This window comes from Vigna umbellata, chromosome 5, assembly GCF_029865625.1.
Source record: "Vigna umbellata cultivar VRB3 chromosome 5, Vumbellata_1.0, whole genome shotgun sequence".
Lineage (NCBI taxonomy): Eukaryota > Viridiplantae > Streptophyta > Magnoliopsida > Fabales > Fabaceae > Vigna > Vigna umbellata.
Genome location: NC_142169.1, coordinates 16,719,138 through 16,737,808, shown reverse-complemented (window position 1 = coordinate 16,737,808; position 18,671 = coordinate 16,719,138). Strand labels below are relative to the sequence as shown.

Here is an 18,671-nt window from a genome sequence, read left to right as displayed (position 1 = left end):
TGACAAACCAAGGAAAAGTTGAATTAGTATACTGCGAAATTAAGGATCAACTAGCTGACATCATGACCAAGGCCTTGAAGCTGGAAGCATTTATGCAGTTAAGAGGAAGACTTGGTATATGCCATATTGAGGAGATAAACTGACTGTATTTACTAAAATAATAGTTCGGTTTAAGGGAGGAATGTTAGCCATGTTTTGATTCTTTTGTTAATAAATATTATCCTTAGAAATAGGATACTTAGTTTTTATGTTCTATAAAAATAGTCACGTTTAGTAATGTTCAACCATAGAATACTTAGTTTTTATGTTCCATAAAAATAGTCACGTTCAGTAATATTCAACCACGTTTAGTTATGTTCTGTTTACGTGATATTTTTGCTTTTTATATTAGTTATTGTATTGACTATATAAAGTCATTTACTTCATTGAATAAATCAAGCTTTTAAAACTAGAATTGTGCTTTGATAATATTTCATTTTAAACAGTGCCGCAAGAATGGCACAATGCGGCCCAAGGGGAAGGGAAAAGATGGAAATGACAATGTAATTCAGAGTTTTTACTTTGATTTAAGGGTAAAACAGGGATTTTAAAATTTAGGTGGATGCAAAAAGAAAACAAAGCGGTGCAAGAAGTAGCAGGTTTGATTTTTGGAAAAAACCAGGGATGAATTGAAATGAAGTGTAATGAATATGAAGTATATTGGAATAAAAGTTCTATTTGTTATTGTTTTAATATGAAAGAATGAAAATTTTGTTCAGTTGAATATCATCATTTTCACGAAAAAGGAAGGGGGAAATTAAGGTAAATAATGGAACAATTTTTACTACTTTTACTCAATTTGCATATACATTGTGTTAGTGAAAAAGGACTTGAGAGTTTAATTTTCCCTAAAAGACAGCTTTTTGCTAGATCAAAACCAACAGATTGATCACTAAAAAGCATTCAGATTTCAAAAGGATCTCATCAAATGCAATTACGCATCCAGCAAAAATTGGATATGCATGCCTTGCATTTTTCGTTTAGAGAAATTATTGGTAGAATGTTATTTATGCTTTCTCCTGCACAAAGCATTCTATTTAAATGGGGGCATCTTCCTTATAGTAGAGGTATTGTTTGATTCAACGTGCGCATAGTATTACATATAAAAAGTATTATATTACCATCAAATTTAAATGAAATTGGCTTTTGCAAACTTAATTTTGATGTGAAGTTATTTGGGTACTGCATCTGTTTTTCATTCGATCGTTAGCCACAAACACCACTAGAAAATTCAGTAGCTTGGTAATATCATGATGTAACTTTATGATACAAAGTAGTATAAAAGAATACACGGCAATAATTCTTAAAACTTTTACACTGGTTATTGAAGTTCTCAATAATATAGTGTACCTAATGTATGGGACAATAAAAACATCCAATTTGATTTCGACACAAATATCAACAAGTTGAAAGTTTAATATACATAAAGAAGCAAATCGTATCTTATGCATTCTCTGGTGGTGATTGATCAGAAGGTCTGACCAGGTGCTCTCTGATTTGATCTTCATGCTCCGTAGTGGTATCCGATTTGGAGGATTTATTTCCAGCATACAGAATATAATGTTGAATAATGAAGATAATGTCGAAGAATACAGACACCTGTAGTTGAGTATTACACAAAAAACAATGTCACAAGCCTCTCTCAACAGTGTATGACTAACCTAATAAACAAGCATAATTTAACAGGCACAAGCTCCATCTAGATCTATGCAAAATCAAAAATTGGTTTCTCAATACATGCATCTACTAGGTAGTGAGCATCACTTTTGAATAAAAAAGAAATCATTCTTCAACGGAAAATAATAGTATAACTTTAAAATTAGAATAAAGATTACAAAACAAAAAGAGAATCAGTATTTGAATCACAACTGCATGCAAAATATATGAAAAAAAAACAATTATAACGCAAGAAAGAAGTAAAAGAATCCTCAAGAGAGCTTCCCATACCAGAGATAGCAACACTTTTCCTATATTCCCGTAGAAGTTGACCCATGAATCTAGAAAGATGGGATTTAAAATAAGTTCATATGAAAATATATAATTAAATGACAAGAAATATAATTAGCAGATGTGAGTAATGACATACTTTGATCTATTGATTGCACAACCATCTGTCCATAGTTTGCTACTCCTCCAGAAAGATCAAGTAGAATGTTACCGATGCTGAAGCCATCAGTACTTTTTCTCAGGAAGTTCATAACTGCCTACATTCATAAGAAACATAATTACATGGACTGCGAGAGGATGTAAAGTCAGGCCTGATTCTGTTGAGAGAATAGAAAATGTATGATGATATATAATTTCCTTTAATTCAATGTTATAATGCACTCACATAAAAGAGATAAATAAGGCCCATTTCATCGATGAAACAATCCATTCAAGTTTTCAGAGTTTATTATTACAGATCTGGAGCTAGATCTGTTACGTTTTCCACTTAAATGGAAGGGTCTAGGACAGTACGATAGCTCACTTTTCCAAACCAGTCAATTATTTTACATGAAGTATATGTCTAAAGCCCAAATTGTGAACGATGTCAACAATAGAAAATGGTGCTTCAACTATCACTACAGGAATATTTTAAACTATTAGAGGATACCATGAATAGAGAGAAAGAATTGAGTTCCAAATTTCCTCTGCCATCTGACTCCTTATGTTTAATAACTTGGTTTTTCTATCACTAGCAGGAAAGTGTTAATTTTAAGTAGAAATGACTAGAAGGACATCGGAAAAGAACATGAATTGGTTCATTAGTATTTAGGAGCAGATACTTAAATTAGTTTCGGCCATGAAATTTTAGTTTAAAAAAATGATGTCAATAACAGTCTAAAGATAAAAAAGAAGACAAATAAATTTGAAAAAGAATCCCCAACCTGAGGAATGTACTTTATAACCGTCATAGTTACTTGAATTGTGCTGCAACAAAATCAACGTAAACAAAAAAATTAGAAAAACTTTAATTACATCCAAAGACTAAAGCAACCAAATATTTTGTATCAACACAGGACATGAACTGTAGCACTACAGCAAAGGTGGATCTGAGGTAGTTCGATATACAGAAGAAGATTCTAAGCTTTGTCTTAACATCATACCGTAAGCTGAGTCCATGGTGGTAAGAACCCCATCACATGAAAAATTGAAATGTCTTCTTTATAAGATTGGTCACAAAATAATAAATCATAAAGGTTCTCAAATTAGAATATAAATACTTTCAGCCAAATCTTCAATTTCATATGCACCTGCCAACCCAAATAAAGAGTAAACAGAAAATGTTTGCTTAGATTGACCACATTATCTTCTTAGTAATTGATGAAAAAGAAATAAGCTTTCTCCTATTCTGTGAATAGCATGCCAGCTCGAGATGAATTAGTGGTCTCAAGAAAGCACCGAAAAATTTACCACATGGGAGCTCCATAAATTGGTGTCAGAAACTAAACAATATCTAATCTTCAGTAGTAAAACAATTAACATCCCCTATAAAACAAAAACTATATCCACGAATATATTCTGAGATTAAATTGAAGGCCATAAAGAACGAAACAAAAGCAATTAACCAAGTAAGCATGGACAACATACTTGAATATGGAGATAAGCCAAAGCCAGGAATGATTTGACAAAGCAATAAAGAAACAAACTGCTGCAATAAGCCAAGCAACAGAGACAATTCCAATAGAAACTTTGGACACTTTCTGACTCCCACGCTGCAAACAAACAATTATTAAGTTCAGTAAAAAATCGATAACTCAGTCCATAGAACAAAAACGAAGAATATTCTCATTTTTCAACAATATCATTCTTACTTCGTAGATTGCAATCTGGAACAACGTGATTGCCGTCAGTAGAACAGCATGGATCGAGAAAGCAACATCATTTGCAGCCACAGGTATCATCTGAAGTAGGCGGAATTAAAACCATATCATCGATCTCTAAATGTTTATACACACAACAAATATTACTTCAACTCTCAAACAATTCACAATTTTCCAATCGTCAAAATTTTCTCCAAAAAACAACAACAAAAGAGTCCTTAACCGTTCCTTCAAGAGCAATTCCTATTTTTGTTCTCACGATATGAACCACTTCTACACTAGCCAATCGATCGGGAATCACCATTCATTCTACTCTAAAGTTATATTACATTCAATAAACGAAACTTATACGACAATTTGTGATTCAAACATAATTCATATAGGGTTTGTTTACATAAACTTCAATGTAACCACTTTTACAAGAGAAAAAATAAAATGCGTTTTTTCCTACAGTAAAACTTTATGTAGAGTTATTTATCATAAAGTATTTTACATCAGCTTTTCCAAAAATCTGAATTTTTTAACTTATAAATAAGTTTATTTTACCATGCAGAAAAGTAGATTTTATTTATTCTTCATATTTTCCTGGAAGTCTAAGAAATTTATGCGAAGAACCACTCTCTCAGATAATGATAAAATTGCCTTTCAGAGCGTGATATGATATGACATGAAGAGTTTAGCACACATGAAACGTTGTCGTGTTCATTTAATTGATAAACGATTGAAGAGTGTTTGAGAAGGAACCTCTCCATAACCGTATTTGTCGAAGTATTGCTTCTGAATAGCAGAGCTGAAGTAGAGAGAAGCGTTGTATATGAGATAGGTACTGTGCTTTGTCAGATTCAGTACCACGAAATCGAAGTTGAGCCCAACCACACTAAATTAAAAAGAAAAATTAATAATAAAATATTTAAGTTTAATCAAAAACATAGAGGATGAGAGAAGAGGAAGATGGTACCTCCTCCTGCGAAAATTCAAGATGACTTGAGGGTAGAAACTGATGGACCAGGAAACGAAAGCGAACCAACCCAGAGCCTCGTACACAACTTCGAGTTCAAACGAATTCCACGAAGCCATTTTCTTCGCTCGCGCAACAGCAATCATCAACTGCGTAGGTGCGTTCCTTAAATATCAAAGACTATAACGCTGACGTAAACGATTGAATCTATTTTAAATATCTGAAAAATTCACCAACTACATAATTTCAACATAAAAAGGTTCCGTTCTTATTTCGTTCAGCACCATGTTATGAATATTTAGTATTTTTTTATTTATATATCTTATTTTGACCAATGCTCGAATTAAAAGCTTAATAATACAATAATTAAGGAATTGGATATTTATTGAACTTAGAGTAGAATCATTTGACCTTAATTTATGAACAGAATAATTTTTTTATTGGACTTTATTGACCTAAAGACACTAAATAATCTATTTCATCTATTCAATAACAAAAACTGAAATATGGCTTTATCTTCAATATAATTGTGTGTACCTCCAAATTGTGATACCATGTTCTTCCACAAGAAGAAAACATCGTGGAAGGTTTCAAAAAGCTTTGACTTAAGGCTCAATTCATGGAGGAAACCCACCTAGAAAAAAAAATCTCACACAAAGTTACCACTCCAGTCATGTTGTCTCAGAGTCTATATAAATAAATAGAGTTTCTCTTTTATTTTATGGATCAGACCTTTGAGAGACCTTTTTTAAAGGATTTTTAGAGAGATTTAAAGAGAAATTCTACACATTTCCTCTATATTAAATAGAACATCATTAAAGGATTAGGAGATGGAATTTCCTCCAAGTTGTAACTTCTTTCTACTCATTATGAAGAACTAAATCTCCTAAATGTTGGAGTGAGGTGTAATTGCTTTGAACTCTCTTATATTTGGTATGATCTTTATTTATGTCTACTTCCTTTTGACTCAAAGTTTGTTAATTGATTTATGCTTAATGTTGGATGAATTGATTACTTGTCTTACTTCACTAGCTTAAGATTTAGTGGGAATTAGTTTTAAGTTGTGGTCAAATCAATTATCTTGTGTGCTTTTAGATGCTAGGAATAAATCTAGAGTTGCAGTTGGAGTCATAGTGTTGGTATTAGTGTAGGTGATCTGTTCAAGCAGCCACTGAAAATCATACTAAAGGGTGATGATTCTAAGTTCCAGGTGTTAGGAATGGATCTAGAGTTACACCTAAGAGAACTCCCAAGACTTGATCACTAGCATCATCATATGTATTGATAGATTTTCTATAAGAGAAGGAAAAAGTGGTAAGGTCGAACTCCAACACAGTTTTATCATATGAAATTAACTCATTTATCAATCTAATGTGTTTTCCAACAGATATCACATTTATTTCACAAATTAAACTTGTTTTGTTCACATTAAAATCTTTGTTACTTTACATTGAATGACAAAACTAGTTAAAACATAGTATTTTTTGTCAAATCTTATAAATCCAACACTTGTTATACTACTAACTACCTAATATACTTGCTGATATACTTGGGTTGTTCCACACCCAACAATAATCTTTAATTTAATCGACTATATAAATCAATTAATCAATTAAAACATATAGCATTATGCGAAGAGTGCATTTCTTTAATTTAATCGAATATGTAAGTTTCATAGTCGATTAAAACATACAACATTTTGTAGAATTACAATTTTAACATTTTAACTTGATTCTTAAGTGACTATTTGAACTAAGGTGCTTTTTAGGCTTACTTGGGCCTTAAGTAATCCTTAGCACATTTCTTGGAGGCCAAGGTGCCTTGAAAAGATACATGCATCCTCACTCTTGAAGAAGGTTTTTGAAGCTTTTAGATTCACTAAACTTTCTTTCACTTGGTTGAAGATCAACTGAACTGAATGAAGGATGCATGTGATTGGACAAACTTCAACTGAAGCTAGAACATTCGCTACAATGTCACTTAGAAGGATTATCCAATATGAGTGAAGATGACTCACCACTTAAACATAAAAATCAAGATAAGACTAAAAACATGAGTAGTCACTTGATCCTCTATAAAAACACCAAAGTTTCTTTACTAATATTAAAATATGAAATACAAAAGTAGAGGCTTTTTATGTATTGATGAGAGGCCAACTGATTAGGGAAAAAGATTAAATCAAACTTAAACATGATTAACTCCGTAATTTGTTGCTACTAAACTAAGATCTTAGATTTGAAACATGTAACACATTTAAACACGTCATATTTTTTCCTTTGCAAGCCAAGCAACTGATCCATGTTCTCCTTTGGGTTAAGACAACCCCCATGTGCTCTTTGCGCTCCTAATGAAACCTCTCCCATGTTGTCCATGCCTCCTTTGCTAAAAACACCTCCAATTATTTGTTATTTACACCTTCTAGGATACAAGAAAGAGAAAGAACCACAAGCTAAGGGTGGTAAAAAGGGGCCAATCTGACCCATTTTGGCCTGACCCATCCTTGGCCCTCCAAAAATGGGTTAGGTCGAGCTAGCTCGCCATATTAAAATGACAAAAAATATTAACTTACTTGGCCACAAGACAGGCAAGCGAGCACTTTTTATTTTTAAAATTTTTTACTTTTATAAATTGTTTATATATATACATATAAATAAATATTAAAAGCATATTTAATTATAAAAAAAATTTCTAAAACTAATTAATGCATTTACATGTTAAATTATTCCATTATAACTAATTATTAGAAGTTGTAAGGGTTAATGATTTAAATTACAATACTATTGAATTTTTACATCTTTAAAAAGATATAATATAAAAAAGTTAATATTTTAAATTATTTTTTATTTTTATTTTTAAATTAAAGAAAAGCGGACTAGCATGAGTTGGCCGATCTTTTACCCGTTAATTTGGCGAGATGGGTCAAAATGGGTTAGCGGGTTAGTCCACTTTGCCATTCTTATCCCAGGCTCTTACCGTACCATGTTCTAGGTTACTCTCTTGAATACCTAAGATGGATCAACAAGTATCGAGCTAATCATAATTTCTTAATCGTGAAGTTAAATCACCTCGTATCGTATTAAAGGATAAAGTCGAGTTGTTTAAATATTTTTAAAATAGAATTATGTAAGAGAAACTAAATTTTTTTATCAAATAAGAAAATTGAAATATAAGATATTTTAATTTATTCATCCAAACAAAGTAATTATAAAATGAAAATAATTCAATGTACTTCAGTTTCTTGAAATTGTTGAAATGTCACGTCCAAACACAAGGTAAATGTAACCCTTTTTTCTACCTAAAGTACACACTCTGAATACTAAAATAAGAGCACATACTAGATTTTAATATTTAGCAAGATCAATACAGTTAAAGTTGTTTTGGGATAGTGGAGCAAGCTACTAAAAGAAAATTTGTTTAGGATCTCAATTACCCGAGTCAGCCATTGTGGTCAAACAAACCATGCTAAATTTTACAAAACAATATCAGCTCACATCGCCACACAATCCAATACTTATAGAGGGTGAATAGTTGGTTGGAAATTAAAGAAGAAAATGATAAGGACACTAACAACTTTTTGTTTGATGCTTTTATCTTTATACACTAATAGCATTTACGGTTATTGAATTTTCAATGCAAAAGGATCAATTAGGATTGAGTTCATTACAAGAGAAATCATGACACAAGTTCCATGTTAGACATTCTCAAATGGTTTATCTGAAGACTTGGCACTATCACGTTCAGGAGATGCCTCTAATTTTCGTTTCTTCACAGGATATAACAGATAATGTTGGCACATGAAAAGGATGTCAAAGAATACAGACACCTGCAATGGTTCATTTTATGAATAGCTATATTAGTTAAAAGTTCTATTGGATCAGAATAACTATCTAACAAGTAAAATCTCTTGCAGAAAAAAAAAATAAACACCAGAGATAGCAGCAGTTTCCCTATATTTCCATAGAAGTTCACCCAAGAATCTGGAAATCAAAGTTGGATATCAATTTAAACCGTAAAGAAGATAATAGCTACATACTCTTTTATAATATTGATTTTTAGAACTTATTAAACATTGCAAAATCATGATTGAGACTTGTTAACAAAAAGTTCAACAGCCAAAATGATATGATTTTAAATGTTTTGCAATCAATAGTAGAGTGTTTAAAAGAGTATGCTACTAGCATTTTTTTAACTATAAATGGAACAAAATCCTTTGGTAAAGAAGATGACTTACGTTGATCGATTGATTGCATAGACATTTGCGCATAGTTAGCTACGGAGCCAGAAAAGTCGAGTAGAATGTTAACAATGCTCCAGCCTTCTGTACTTTTTCTCATAAAGTTCATCACTGCCTATATTCAATATCACAACTTACTACTTGAGATAAAATGGTTAGCATGTTTCAACAAACAATAAGTTCACTTTATGACCAAAGAAATATGCAGCAGTTCTCGCCAATTTAGTAAAAAGCCCTTCTTCAGATTGTTTATGTTTGCATTCCAAAATATGCTTCATTGAAGACAAGACTATCATAATCTTACTGGTCCCTAGTTCCTAGAGCTAAATTATCTCAGCAATCAAATTGAGATAATATAAACACGAGAAACTATAATTAAAAGGAAATCATAAAAACTCGAATAGGTCCTGACCTGGGGAATGTATTTTATAACCGTCATACAAACTTGAATGTCACTGCAAGTGAATCAGTTTCAAGAAAAGTCAGAAAGAAATTTGTTAACACATTCATCATTCATGATGCATGTTATATGTAACAATGGCATGGTAAAAAACTTGGTCTTATTATGATTCTCCAACGCAAATTTCTTAATAATCCACAATAGGAAGTCAAATTAATGCCAATTGTCATGTAACAAACTAAAACAGAAAACATACGAGAAGATTGAGATTAGCCAGAGCCAGTTATGATTGTGCAATGCTACAAAGAAACAGACTGCTGCAGAGGTCCATGTAACAAGGAGAACTCCATATGCGATTTTAGAGACTTTCTGACTTCCCCGCTACATGAAAACTTAACCTGTTTTAGGATAATCATAAATTCATAACAAGAACAATAAGCTCAATTAGAGGGAGCATAGTACTAACATCATATACAGCAATCTGGAACAAGGAAATTGCTGTCAGCAAAACAGCATGGACTGAAAAAGCAACATCATTTGCTGCCACAGGTATCATCTGAAATATATCAAAAAATGCTGAATCACCTTCAGCTAATAATGAATTTATGCAGACATTAAACAAAGAAAGAAAAAACTTCTAGCCTTCCGTAAGTTGCATTTGCCTGAGGCATGACAGAATGAATACACACGATATACCAAGAACGAAGATATTAATTATAAAATAATTTACAAATTGTTCCAACCTTAAATTTGTTTGTCATCATATTTAAAGTACTCCACACTCTATAATCATGAGTCTGCACAATTTTTTCTTTAATAGGCATTTTCATGGATTAGTGGGTTTGTTGGCTCATGTGTAGTTTCTCCTAACATTAAACGACAAAGCCCAAACACTTATACAAGGAAAAGACTGTGCTAACCACAAGAACCACCGTGGACAATATAAGGGTCGATAACCTAACAATGCAGTGCAAGAATTTGAAGTTGGAACGCAAGCACATCAGATTATCAAAATATCTCGATACGAAACTGTGTAAAGTGACAAACATAACTTTCCCCTTTCACTTTAGCACACACTGAGATTAATCAATTTAACTTCAATAAAAAAAATGGATATGAACAAACCTCTTTCTGACCATATTTGTTTCTGTACTGTTTCTGAACAGTAGAGCTGATGTACAGAGATGCATTGTATATGAGATACGAAGAGTGTTTCGTGAAATTCAGCAACACGAAATCAAAGTTCAAGCCCACCACACTATACAACAAAGCAATACAAAACACAATAAAATAGAAGCAAAAAGTCATAAGATAAGGAACTGAAAAGAAAAAAAATTACACAAAAACTGGTAGTAAATGGTACCTTTTTCTGCGAAAGTTCAAGATGACTTGCGGATAGAAACTGATGGACCAGGAAGCAAAAGCAAACCAACCCATAACTTCATAGGAGACATGCAGCGGAACTGAATTCCAAGCAGCCATGATTCTTTCCTTCACTTGTTCAAAGAACAAACCACAAATCTCGCGTATAGAAATATACTTTATATATATATATATATATAGATATATAGATATAGATATATAGATATAGATATATATTATTACAGTTTATGTTTTGAATTGAAAGTGTTATAAATGTGGTCTTTCCAAACGGTTGTGATAGCGTATTCCACTACGTACGTGTTCATACATTCTTGGGGCATTGTTCGGTGGCCTTTTATATATGAGCGGACTCTAACGTGCTGGCAAAAATAATATACTTTCATGCACACAGTTCCCAAAGGATAAAAGTCTTCGAAACGTCCTTAAATTAGTAAGAGATGACAGGGAACGGAACAGAAAAGAGTTTATACGTTTTGGGTTTTGGTAATTGCATTCTTACTATTCTAATCTTAATTAAATAATTTTTATGAAAATATAAAAAGCATAATAAAAAAAGTGATAATGTCAAATATTTAATATCAAAATATATATTTTTTTTTAAATTTCAAATTTTAAATGTTAAAAGAAATTGTAATTGTATAAATATCAAAATAACAGATAACAAATAAAAATGAATAAATAAGAATGAATGGATCATTTTATATTATTTATATTAATTTTAATATTATATTATTTAAATAAAGATAGTCAAATGATATAGATTGTACTTTCTGCTTGAAAGAAGAATAAAAGAGCGCAATTATATTATAGAACATTTGTATTTACAATTAAATAAATATGTGATTTATTTTTATTATTTTGTATTGCTGTAACAAAATAATAATTTTGAAGTGTAAAATATCATATTTTAAAATATAATTGAAGTTAAATAATAACATAAAATTCTATAAAATAAAGATATTTCATCATACATTATTATTCATATATTATTATAGAGATCTAAATGTGTACGTAATAGAAAGTTACGTGAAGAATACACATTGTAATGCGTGAAGAATCGCATTACGTACTTTTGTTCTGGTTTAGATTTTGGTAAACTAGAACTAGAACAAAGCTTAGGGTAGGGTTTCAATATTTGCTTATCTTTTTCTTGTGTCACTGCTATTATTTTTTAATACGAGTGATTGTTAGGGAATCTTGTGTACATGAGAATACTATAAAATTGAAGGTTTAATACATCATTTGATTCTAAGTTTGGGACGTTGTGTTCAAAATCGTCCTACCTTTTAAAAAAGTTCACTATTGTCTTATATTTCGTTAAAAACGGTTCAAGTTGGTCCTTCTGACTTACGGCGTTAAAAACATAACGGTGCAATGATGTAGCAACTGTGACCTGTCCAATTTTTTATGATGCGACAACTGTGACCCAATTGATGTGGCTAGAAACCCTAATTTCCCTAAGGCCAGAAACCCTTGTGTCACCACCGTGAAACCCTAGCCGCCGCCGCCGCCGTAGAACGAAACGCGCCACCACCAAACCCTTTGGCCACCATGCCGCCATCACCACCATCAACACAGACCTACAATTCGAAGTAGAGAAAAGCAACAAAAAACCCAGAAATCAAACCCAAATCGCCTAATTCCAACCAAACCCTAGCCACCATGAGACCCTAAACCGCGTCACTAGTAATCAAGGCAAAATCTCCACCATGTGTTGCGCCTCACCACCATTAAGTAAGAACTGAATCGAAATCCCTAACCTGCAAACTAAAAATTTCAACTTAAATATGAACAAGAATATCGCAATTGCGACACTTAGAAACTCAATTCACACTTGCAGAAAACTATAAACATACATAATCGCTACCCAAATCGCAGAAACCCTAGTTCGCAAACAATATCCATGGACACCAACCTACAAATTGCAAAGCCAGAAACGTAGAAACAATGTGCCTCCATGCATCGTGCAAGAAGCCTCTTCATGCGTCCTCCATCTTCGTCTTCTTTGCAAAGAGCAAAAGCCTAGAACGAGAGCTTCTTCTTCGTTCATCGCTGATCAAATGCGTTGCGCCACCATGGGTTGTTTGCGAGTCAAGGTGCAGAATCATGAAGGCTCTCTCGCATAAACATTGCACAGGTCACAGTTTCTCTACTTCGAATTGTAGGTCTATGTTGATAGTGGTGACGGTGACATGGTGGCGTGAGGGTTTGGTGGTGGCGTGTTTCGTTCTACGACAACGGCGGCGGCTAGGGTTTCACGGTAATGGCACAAGGGTTTCTGGCCTTAGGAAAATTAGGGTTTCTGGCCACGTCAATTGGGTCACAGTTTTCGCATCATAAAAAAATGGACAAGTCACTGTTGTCACATCATTGCACCGTTATGTTTTTAACGCCGTAAGCCAAAAGGACCAAGTTGAACTGTTTTTAACTAAATATGGGACAATAGTGAACTATTTAAAAGGTATGACGACTTTGAACACAACGCCCCAAACTAGGGATCAAATGATGTATTAAACCAAAATTGAAAAACTATTCATGGATTTATCAGTCCTATATTCAAGGTAAGTGTTTTGAAGATTATCACAGAATATGGTTTTATAAGTAAATAGTATATTCAAATATCAGATCATTCTATACATGATTAGTTAAGTTATAAAGTAGACACTACACTAAACTTTATTCTTAGCTGATTATCAAATAAAACTCTAACTATTACAATTACAATATGCAGTCCCTTAGCCTTGAGCCATTTAAGGTAAAAGGGTTGCATTCGTCTCACTTTAATGAATATGATTCATTTTGATATCTTAATGGTACACTAAAAAAAGAGTAATAAACAACTTATTAAAGATAATTTGCTTAAGATTCTTTGTAATTTTTATTAGATCTTTGTGTTAGTAACTAGCAAACTATATAACCAACTTGGATAAGTTTTATTCCCTTTAGAAGACTAAACTAATACACATGGCCTCTAGGTGATTAATAATTTGGTTATGGGACAACTTAATTTTCGTAAAGAAGATTTTATGTTAAAAGACAAATGTATGAGCATTGAATCTTTATCAAATCGAATGTTGAGGGTGTGGGTCATAATTCATGATTAGAGTCTATATAATCCATTTATAATGGTATATATATAATCCCTTAACCTTGAGTCAAACTAAGCAAAAAGGTTTAAATAGTGTTATTTTGGATGCTTCAAGACTTTAAATGTTGGGTCATTTTTGGAGTGGGGACTCCTCAACTATCATAAGTATCTTTTCACATATTTAGGCTGGATTGGCATTGTCTCAGCGATTACTTGTAGCAAATTTCCATGTAGTGTATATAGTTTTAATAAATAAAATGTCTTTGGCAATTTTGTTTTCAAAAAAAAAAAAAGGTCAACCTTCAACCAAGATGCATGTATATCTTTTGGCAAATTGGGTGGACACATTTGTCCATGATTCTTTTTGTTATAGAACCTAGTGTTTTCTTGTTGAGACTAACATAAAGAAGATTTTTTATGTTTGTTATTTTAGACTTTTTATGGCTTCTAAAGGTCAAACATTGTATAAGAAGTAAATTGATATTTGGTTATTTCTTCAACGTAAATTTATGTTATATTGTTAATAACTCTGACATAAATTTACATTAGATTTCTTTACTCTTATGTAAATTAGGAATACCTTTGACACTAAGTTTAGACTATGAGAGGTTAATTATGCCTTATGGTTTGATTAATACACCTGGTACCTTCATGAGACTCGTTCATCATGTGCTTACATAATTCTTAGGCAAGTTTGTAATAGTCTACTTTGATGACATTCTCATATATAGCTTGTCTAAGGAAGAACATGTGCATTATTTAAGGAGTGTACTAGAGACCTTAGGATTTTATACTAGGGCTTCCAAAGACAAAGAAGGATAGGGATTCTATCTTTGTGGTGATATATAGGATTTCAAAGATAACTTATTTTATCCCATGCTAAAAAGTGGATGATGCAAGATTAATTGCAGATTTTTTCTTTAAGGAAGTAGTAAGACTTCATGGCATCCCTAGAACCATAGTAAGTGATCATAATTCTTAAGCCACTTTTGGAGGACATTGTGGGGGAAAGCTTAGCACTAAACTTCTATTTTCTACCACTTGTCACCCCCTAAACCGAAGGCCAAACCGAGGTGGTTAATAAGACTTTGGGTTAAATGTTTAGGTGCATGATAATGCATAATCCTAGGAAGTGGGAAGATCTTCTGCCTCATATAGAGTTTGCATACAGTAGAATGATGTACTCCATTACTTCACACTCTCCCTTTGAGGTTGCCTATGGGCTTAATCCCTTCACACCTCTAGATCTCTTTCCCTTTCCCACTTGTGAGGCATGGACTTGCCAAGACAGAGAAAAGCATGCTAAGATGATCTAAGACTTACATGCTTAAGTCAAGGGTAACATAGAAAGGAAGGTAGGGTAATACTAAAGGTTTTCCAATAAAGGTAGGAAAGAGGTTACCTTTAAAGAGGGTGATTGGGTATGACTTCACTTGAGAAAAGAAAGGTTCCCTACTCAAAGGAATTCCAAAATCCACCCTAGAGGGGATGACCCTTTCCAAGTAGTTAGGAAAATAAACAATAATGCTTATAAGTTAGATTTACCCCCTAATTATAACATGACACTTTTAATGTGGGTGATCTTTCTCCTTTTTATGTAGAATTTAAGAATTTGTGGTTGTATTTTCTCCAAAAAGAGGAGGATGATGAGTTCAAGACTCACAATGAATGATAAAGATTATGGTTTAATATTATATGGTGTGTAAGTGATTAAGAAAGCTCAAGAAAGATTCTCATTGGACATTAAGATAACCAAGGTTATCTAGATGTGAAGGTTCACTTCCAGTACTCTAGAGAAGAAGATAATTTTAATCAAAAGAAACTAAAACCAAGACACCAAATGGAACATAATATGTGAAATCATAGGAATACACTAGAGGAGGTGAATAATGTTTTAAAACTTTTCACAAAGCAGCGTCTAATGGATTCTCAAAAGATAGATGATTTAAAATAAGATGTTTAGATGATGGTTTTTATGAAGGACATATAAAGGAAAATTTTTTTAAGAAGCAAAGCAATAAAGCACAAATTTTATACTGGTTCCTTCAACCTAAACTACATCCAGTTCTTCCTTAAGAACTTTGAAAGGGTTCCACTAATCTTCAAGAAAATTACACAAGTTTCACCTCTCCAGGTTTACGTCGAGTATTAACACCACTCCTGGTTCATCTAGTCAATACTGCTAGTCTGAGTTTAACTACTCTTGGTATACAAGTTGATGAAACCCTCTCCTAGCATTAAGCACGCAAGAAGAAGCTCCAAAACAGATGCACAACGGAATGAGATTTGGTGCAGTGAATTGGATGCACATAAGGTGTTTGATGAAAGTTTGGATGAAGGTGTGGTGTGTGTATGATGCCTCCAAGCTCAAAAGACCTTCCTACTAAGGAAGGAAGCTAGAGGAGAGTGAGAGAATTAGAAATTCTCAGGTGACTAAAGAACAAAAGAAGCTGGAGCATTTCATTAAGCTCAAAAGTGAGAAATTACATAGCCATGACTCTCTTATTTATAGGTAAAGATGAGTCATGTTTCTGACCCAAATTCCCTCCCAAATTTAAATTAGTTTGTGCAAGAAGCTCCAACTAATCAGCTCACGCAAGCCATGCCTTGATCAAGGTCAAAATTAAACATGTGTAAAATGCATCTAGTAGTGGCTGGGCGTGCAGTGGATTTGGCTGGGAGAAATTCCAATGCGAAAGCCATTTTTCTTCACAAGTATAATCCGGAAGGTAACCTCCCAATCCGAAATTCCACCTATTTCTTCCTAACTTTTGCTCCTTTGCTTCCCTTGGCTTCTCATGCTTCTTGGGTGGTTCAACCATGATCTCCAAGCCTTTTTAGACCCTACAAAACAACAATATAAGTATTTTAGAGAATCCTTCTAAGACTTAGAGAAAGAAAATCAAGAAAGAGCCTTTAAAAGTCCTTCTTCACTTCCCTTTCTTAGCCTTAGCTTTAGTTGATACCCCTTTGAATGAAATTCCCTAAATGAGTTTTCATCACAAGTATTCTAACCACTTCTGGTATCAATCCTAGACAACTATTTAGACTATTTAACTCAACTGAGCTAAATACCAAGTGTTTTAGTTCTCTTCAGAATGTACAATATAGTCAGTGTTAAGAGCAAATACAGATGGTAACTCTCAAAAAGAGGATAAAAATAGTACAACAAAATCTAAGATTTTGCTAGCGTTCTTTCTCTTAGAAAATTTTGCATTAGACGATATAAGAGTAGAGTAATAGCAAGCTTGTATGAGGGTTCAAAAGTTCTCAATGTTATGCTTCTTGTCTTCTCTTCAAGCTTTTGTCTATTTATAGCTTTTCTTAAGAAATGACGGTTAGATAAGGTTGACTTCATGTAAAACTGGTGGCCTTTAAGAAATCAGGCTCAATCTACTTTGCAAAGGTAGAATGATTTGCCATAGCTTTTATCAAAACATAGCTTGTACGATGTGTTAGAGTATAAGTCTTCAAGGGAAACATTAATATTCTTCATATCTTTGAACGTCTTTATCTTTGGTGCATTGATTCTGATAAAGTCTTTGTACTTTTGTGATCTGCAAAAATATCAAGAATAATGTATGCAAGCATCTAAGCACTTTATGTACATACATTAAATATTTTGAACATTGATAAGCGTTAGGCTGTATTACATGTTCAATACATTTTCTCATTTTTCAACTTATTAATAAATGCATCGTTTAATAAACCATTCAACATATGAATATCAGACGGTGTAAACATTAGATGCTTATGTTGAAAACCTGTTTGAGATATGCAACATTTAACGGACTCTTGTTAGACGATACATTTTATAAGACGCTTGCTTGAATTAACATTATTTGAGTAAAACATATTTTAAGCTTCAATGTTAGCATAAAGATAGATGCTTATGTTAGTAAGACGTTATTTGTTAAAATGCTGTTTGTAACACATATCGTCTATTAGATGATTCTTTAAAAAGACGCTTCCTTTCATTAGACATTGTTTATAAAGCTTTGTTTATCTGACAATATTGTCTAGAAAACGTTGTTATAAGCTTGTTTTTGTCTAGAAAGGATCTTCTAAACTATATTTCTTTTAAACACTATTTCTTTAAAACAATATTTCATTCAGAGGGATATTTCGTTTAATGCTTTTTTGTTAAACTTGAGCCCTTATGCAAAAGTCCTCTAACATGTATGCTCGAAGATGTTCCTACATAAGAGCAGTTCTAGAGATCATGTGACTAAGATGGGTAGATTCGTCATATATCATTTGATAACTGAGATGCCTTTCAACCTGCCACACATGATTCTTATCCACGTCGTCCAGTCCATCAAGACTTGAGCAAGAAGGTGTACAACTACTATTACACTTCATTGGTCAGATTGATTGTTGATCGAAAGGTTCTTGAGCATATGATGTTTGAAAATGTTCATGTTCTCATAAGGAACCATATTGTAATGAGTGGCACCTCTCGTGGCTAAGTATTCAACATAACCAACATTAGACAGATGCAGTTGGAAGTAAAGAAGGTAGAAAAGATCCCTTCTTTGGAGACTGTAAGGTTTGCAAACACAAGGAATAATCATCTAAATCATCCTCACATGGACGTAGAAAAGAAAGAATCCGTCAGAGTTATAGGATTTGATAAGACTCTGAATCTCTTGAAGATGGATATAAAGGGTTACCAAGCCCTAAGGGGTTACAAAAGGTAGAGGCTGCTAGAAAAGGAAAAGGAAGCAACTGATATTCTGAAGCATCCCCTTCATCGTCTGAGG

The 18,671-nt window shown here is 32.9% G+C and overlaps 2 protein-coding genes across 2 annotated transcripts; both read right to left on the bottom strand.

The window, feature by feature from the left end:
- Window positions 1-1,262: 1,262 nt before the first annotated feature.
- LOC124828366 (cystinosin homolog) lies at window positions 1,263-5,052 on the bottom strand. Its single transcript, XM_047301640.2, has 8 exons — window positions 4,804-5,052; window positions 4,590-4,722; window positions 3,837-3,926; window positions 3,613-3,737; window positions 2,910-2,952; window positions 2,126-2,243; window positions 1,987-2,036; window positions 1,263-1,638 (listed from the first exon to the last, which is right to left on the bottom strand). The coding sequence occupies exons 1-8, from the start codon at window positions 4,947-4,949 to the stop codon at window positions 1,483-1,485; spliced, it is 861 nt and encodes a 286-aa protein (XP_047157596.1). The 5' UTR covers window positions 4,950-5,052; the 3' UTR covers window positions 1,263-1,482.
- Window positions 5,053-8,314: 3,262 nt separating this feature from the next.
- LOC148197831 (cystinosin homolog) lies at window positions 8,315-11,102 on the bottom strand. Its single transcript, XM_047301641.2, has 8 exons — window positions 10,801-11,102; window positions 10,563-10,695; window positions 9,904-9,993; window positions 9,694-9,818; window positions 9,450-9,492; window positions 9,035-9,152; window positions 8,731-8,780; window positions 8,315-8,626 (listed from the first exon to the last, which is right to left on the bottom strand). Exons 1-8 carry the CDS (start codon window positions 10,917-10,919, stop codon window positions 8,495-8,497), a joined length of 810 nt encoding a protein of 269 aa, XP_047157597.1. The 5' UTR covers window positions 10,920-11,102; the 3' UTR covers window positions 8,315-8,494.
- Window positions 11,103-18,671: the final 7,569 nt, after the last annotated feature.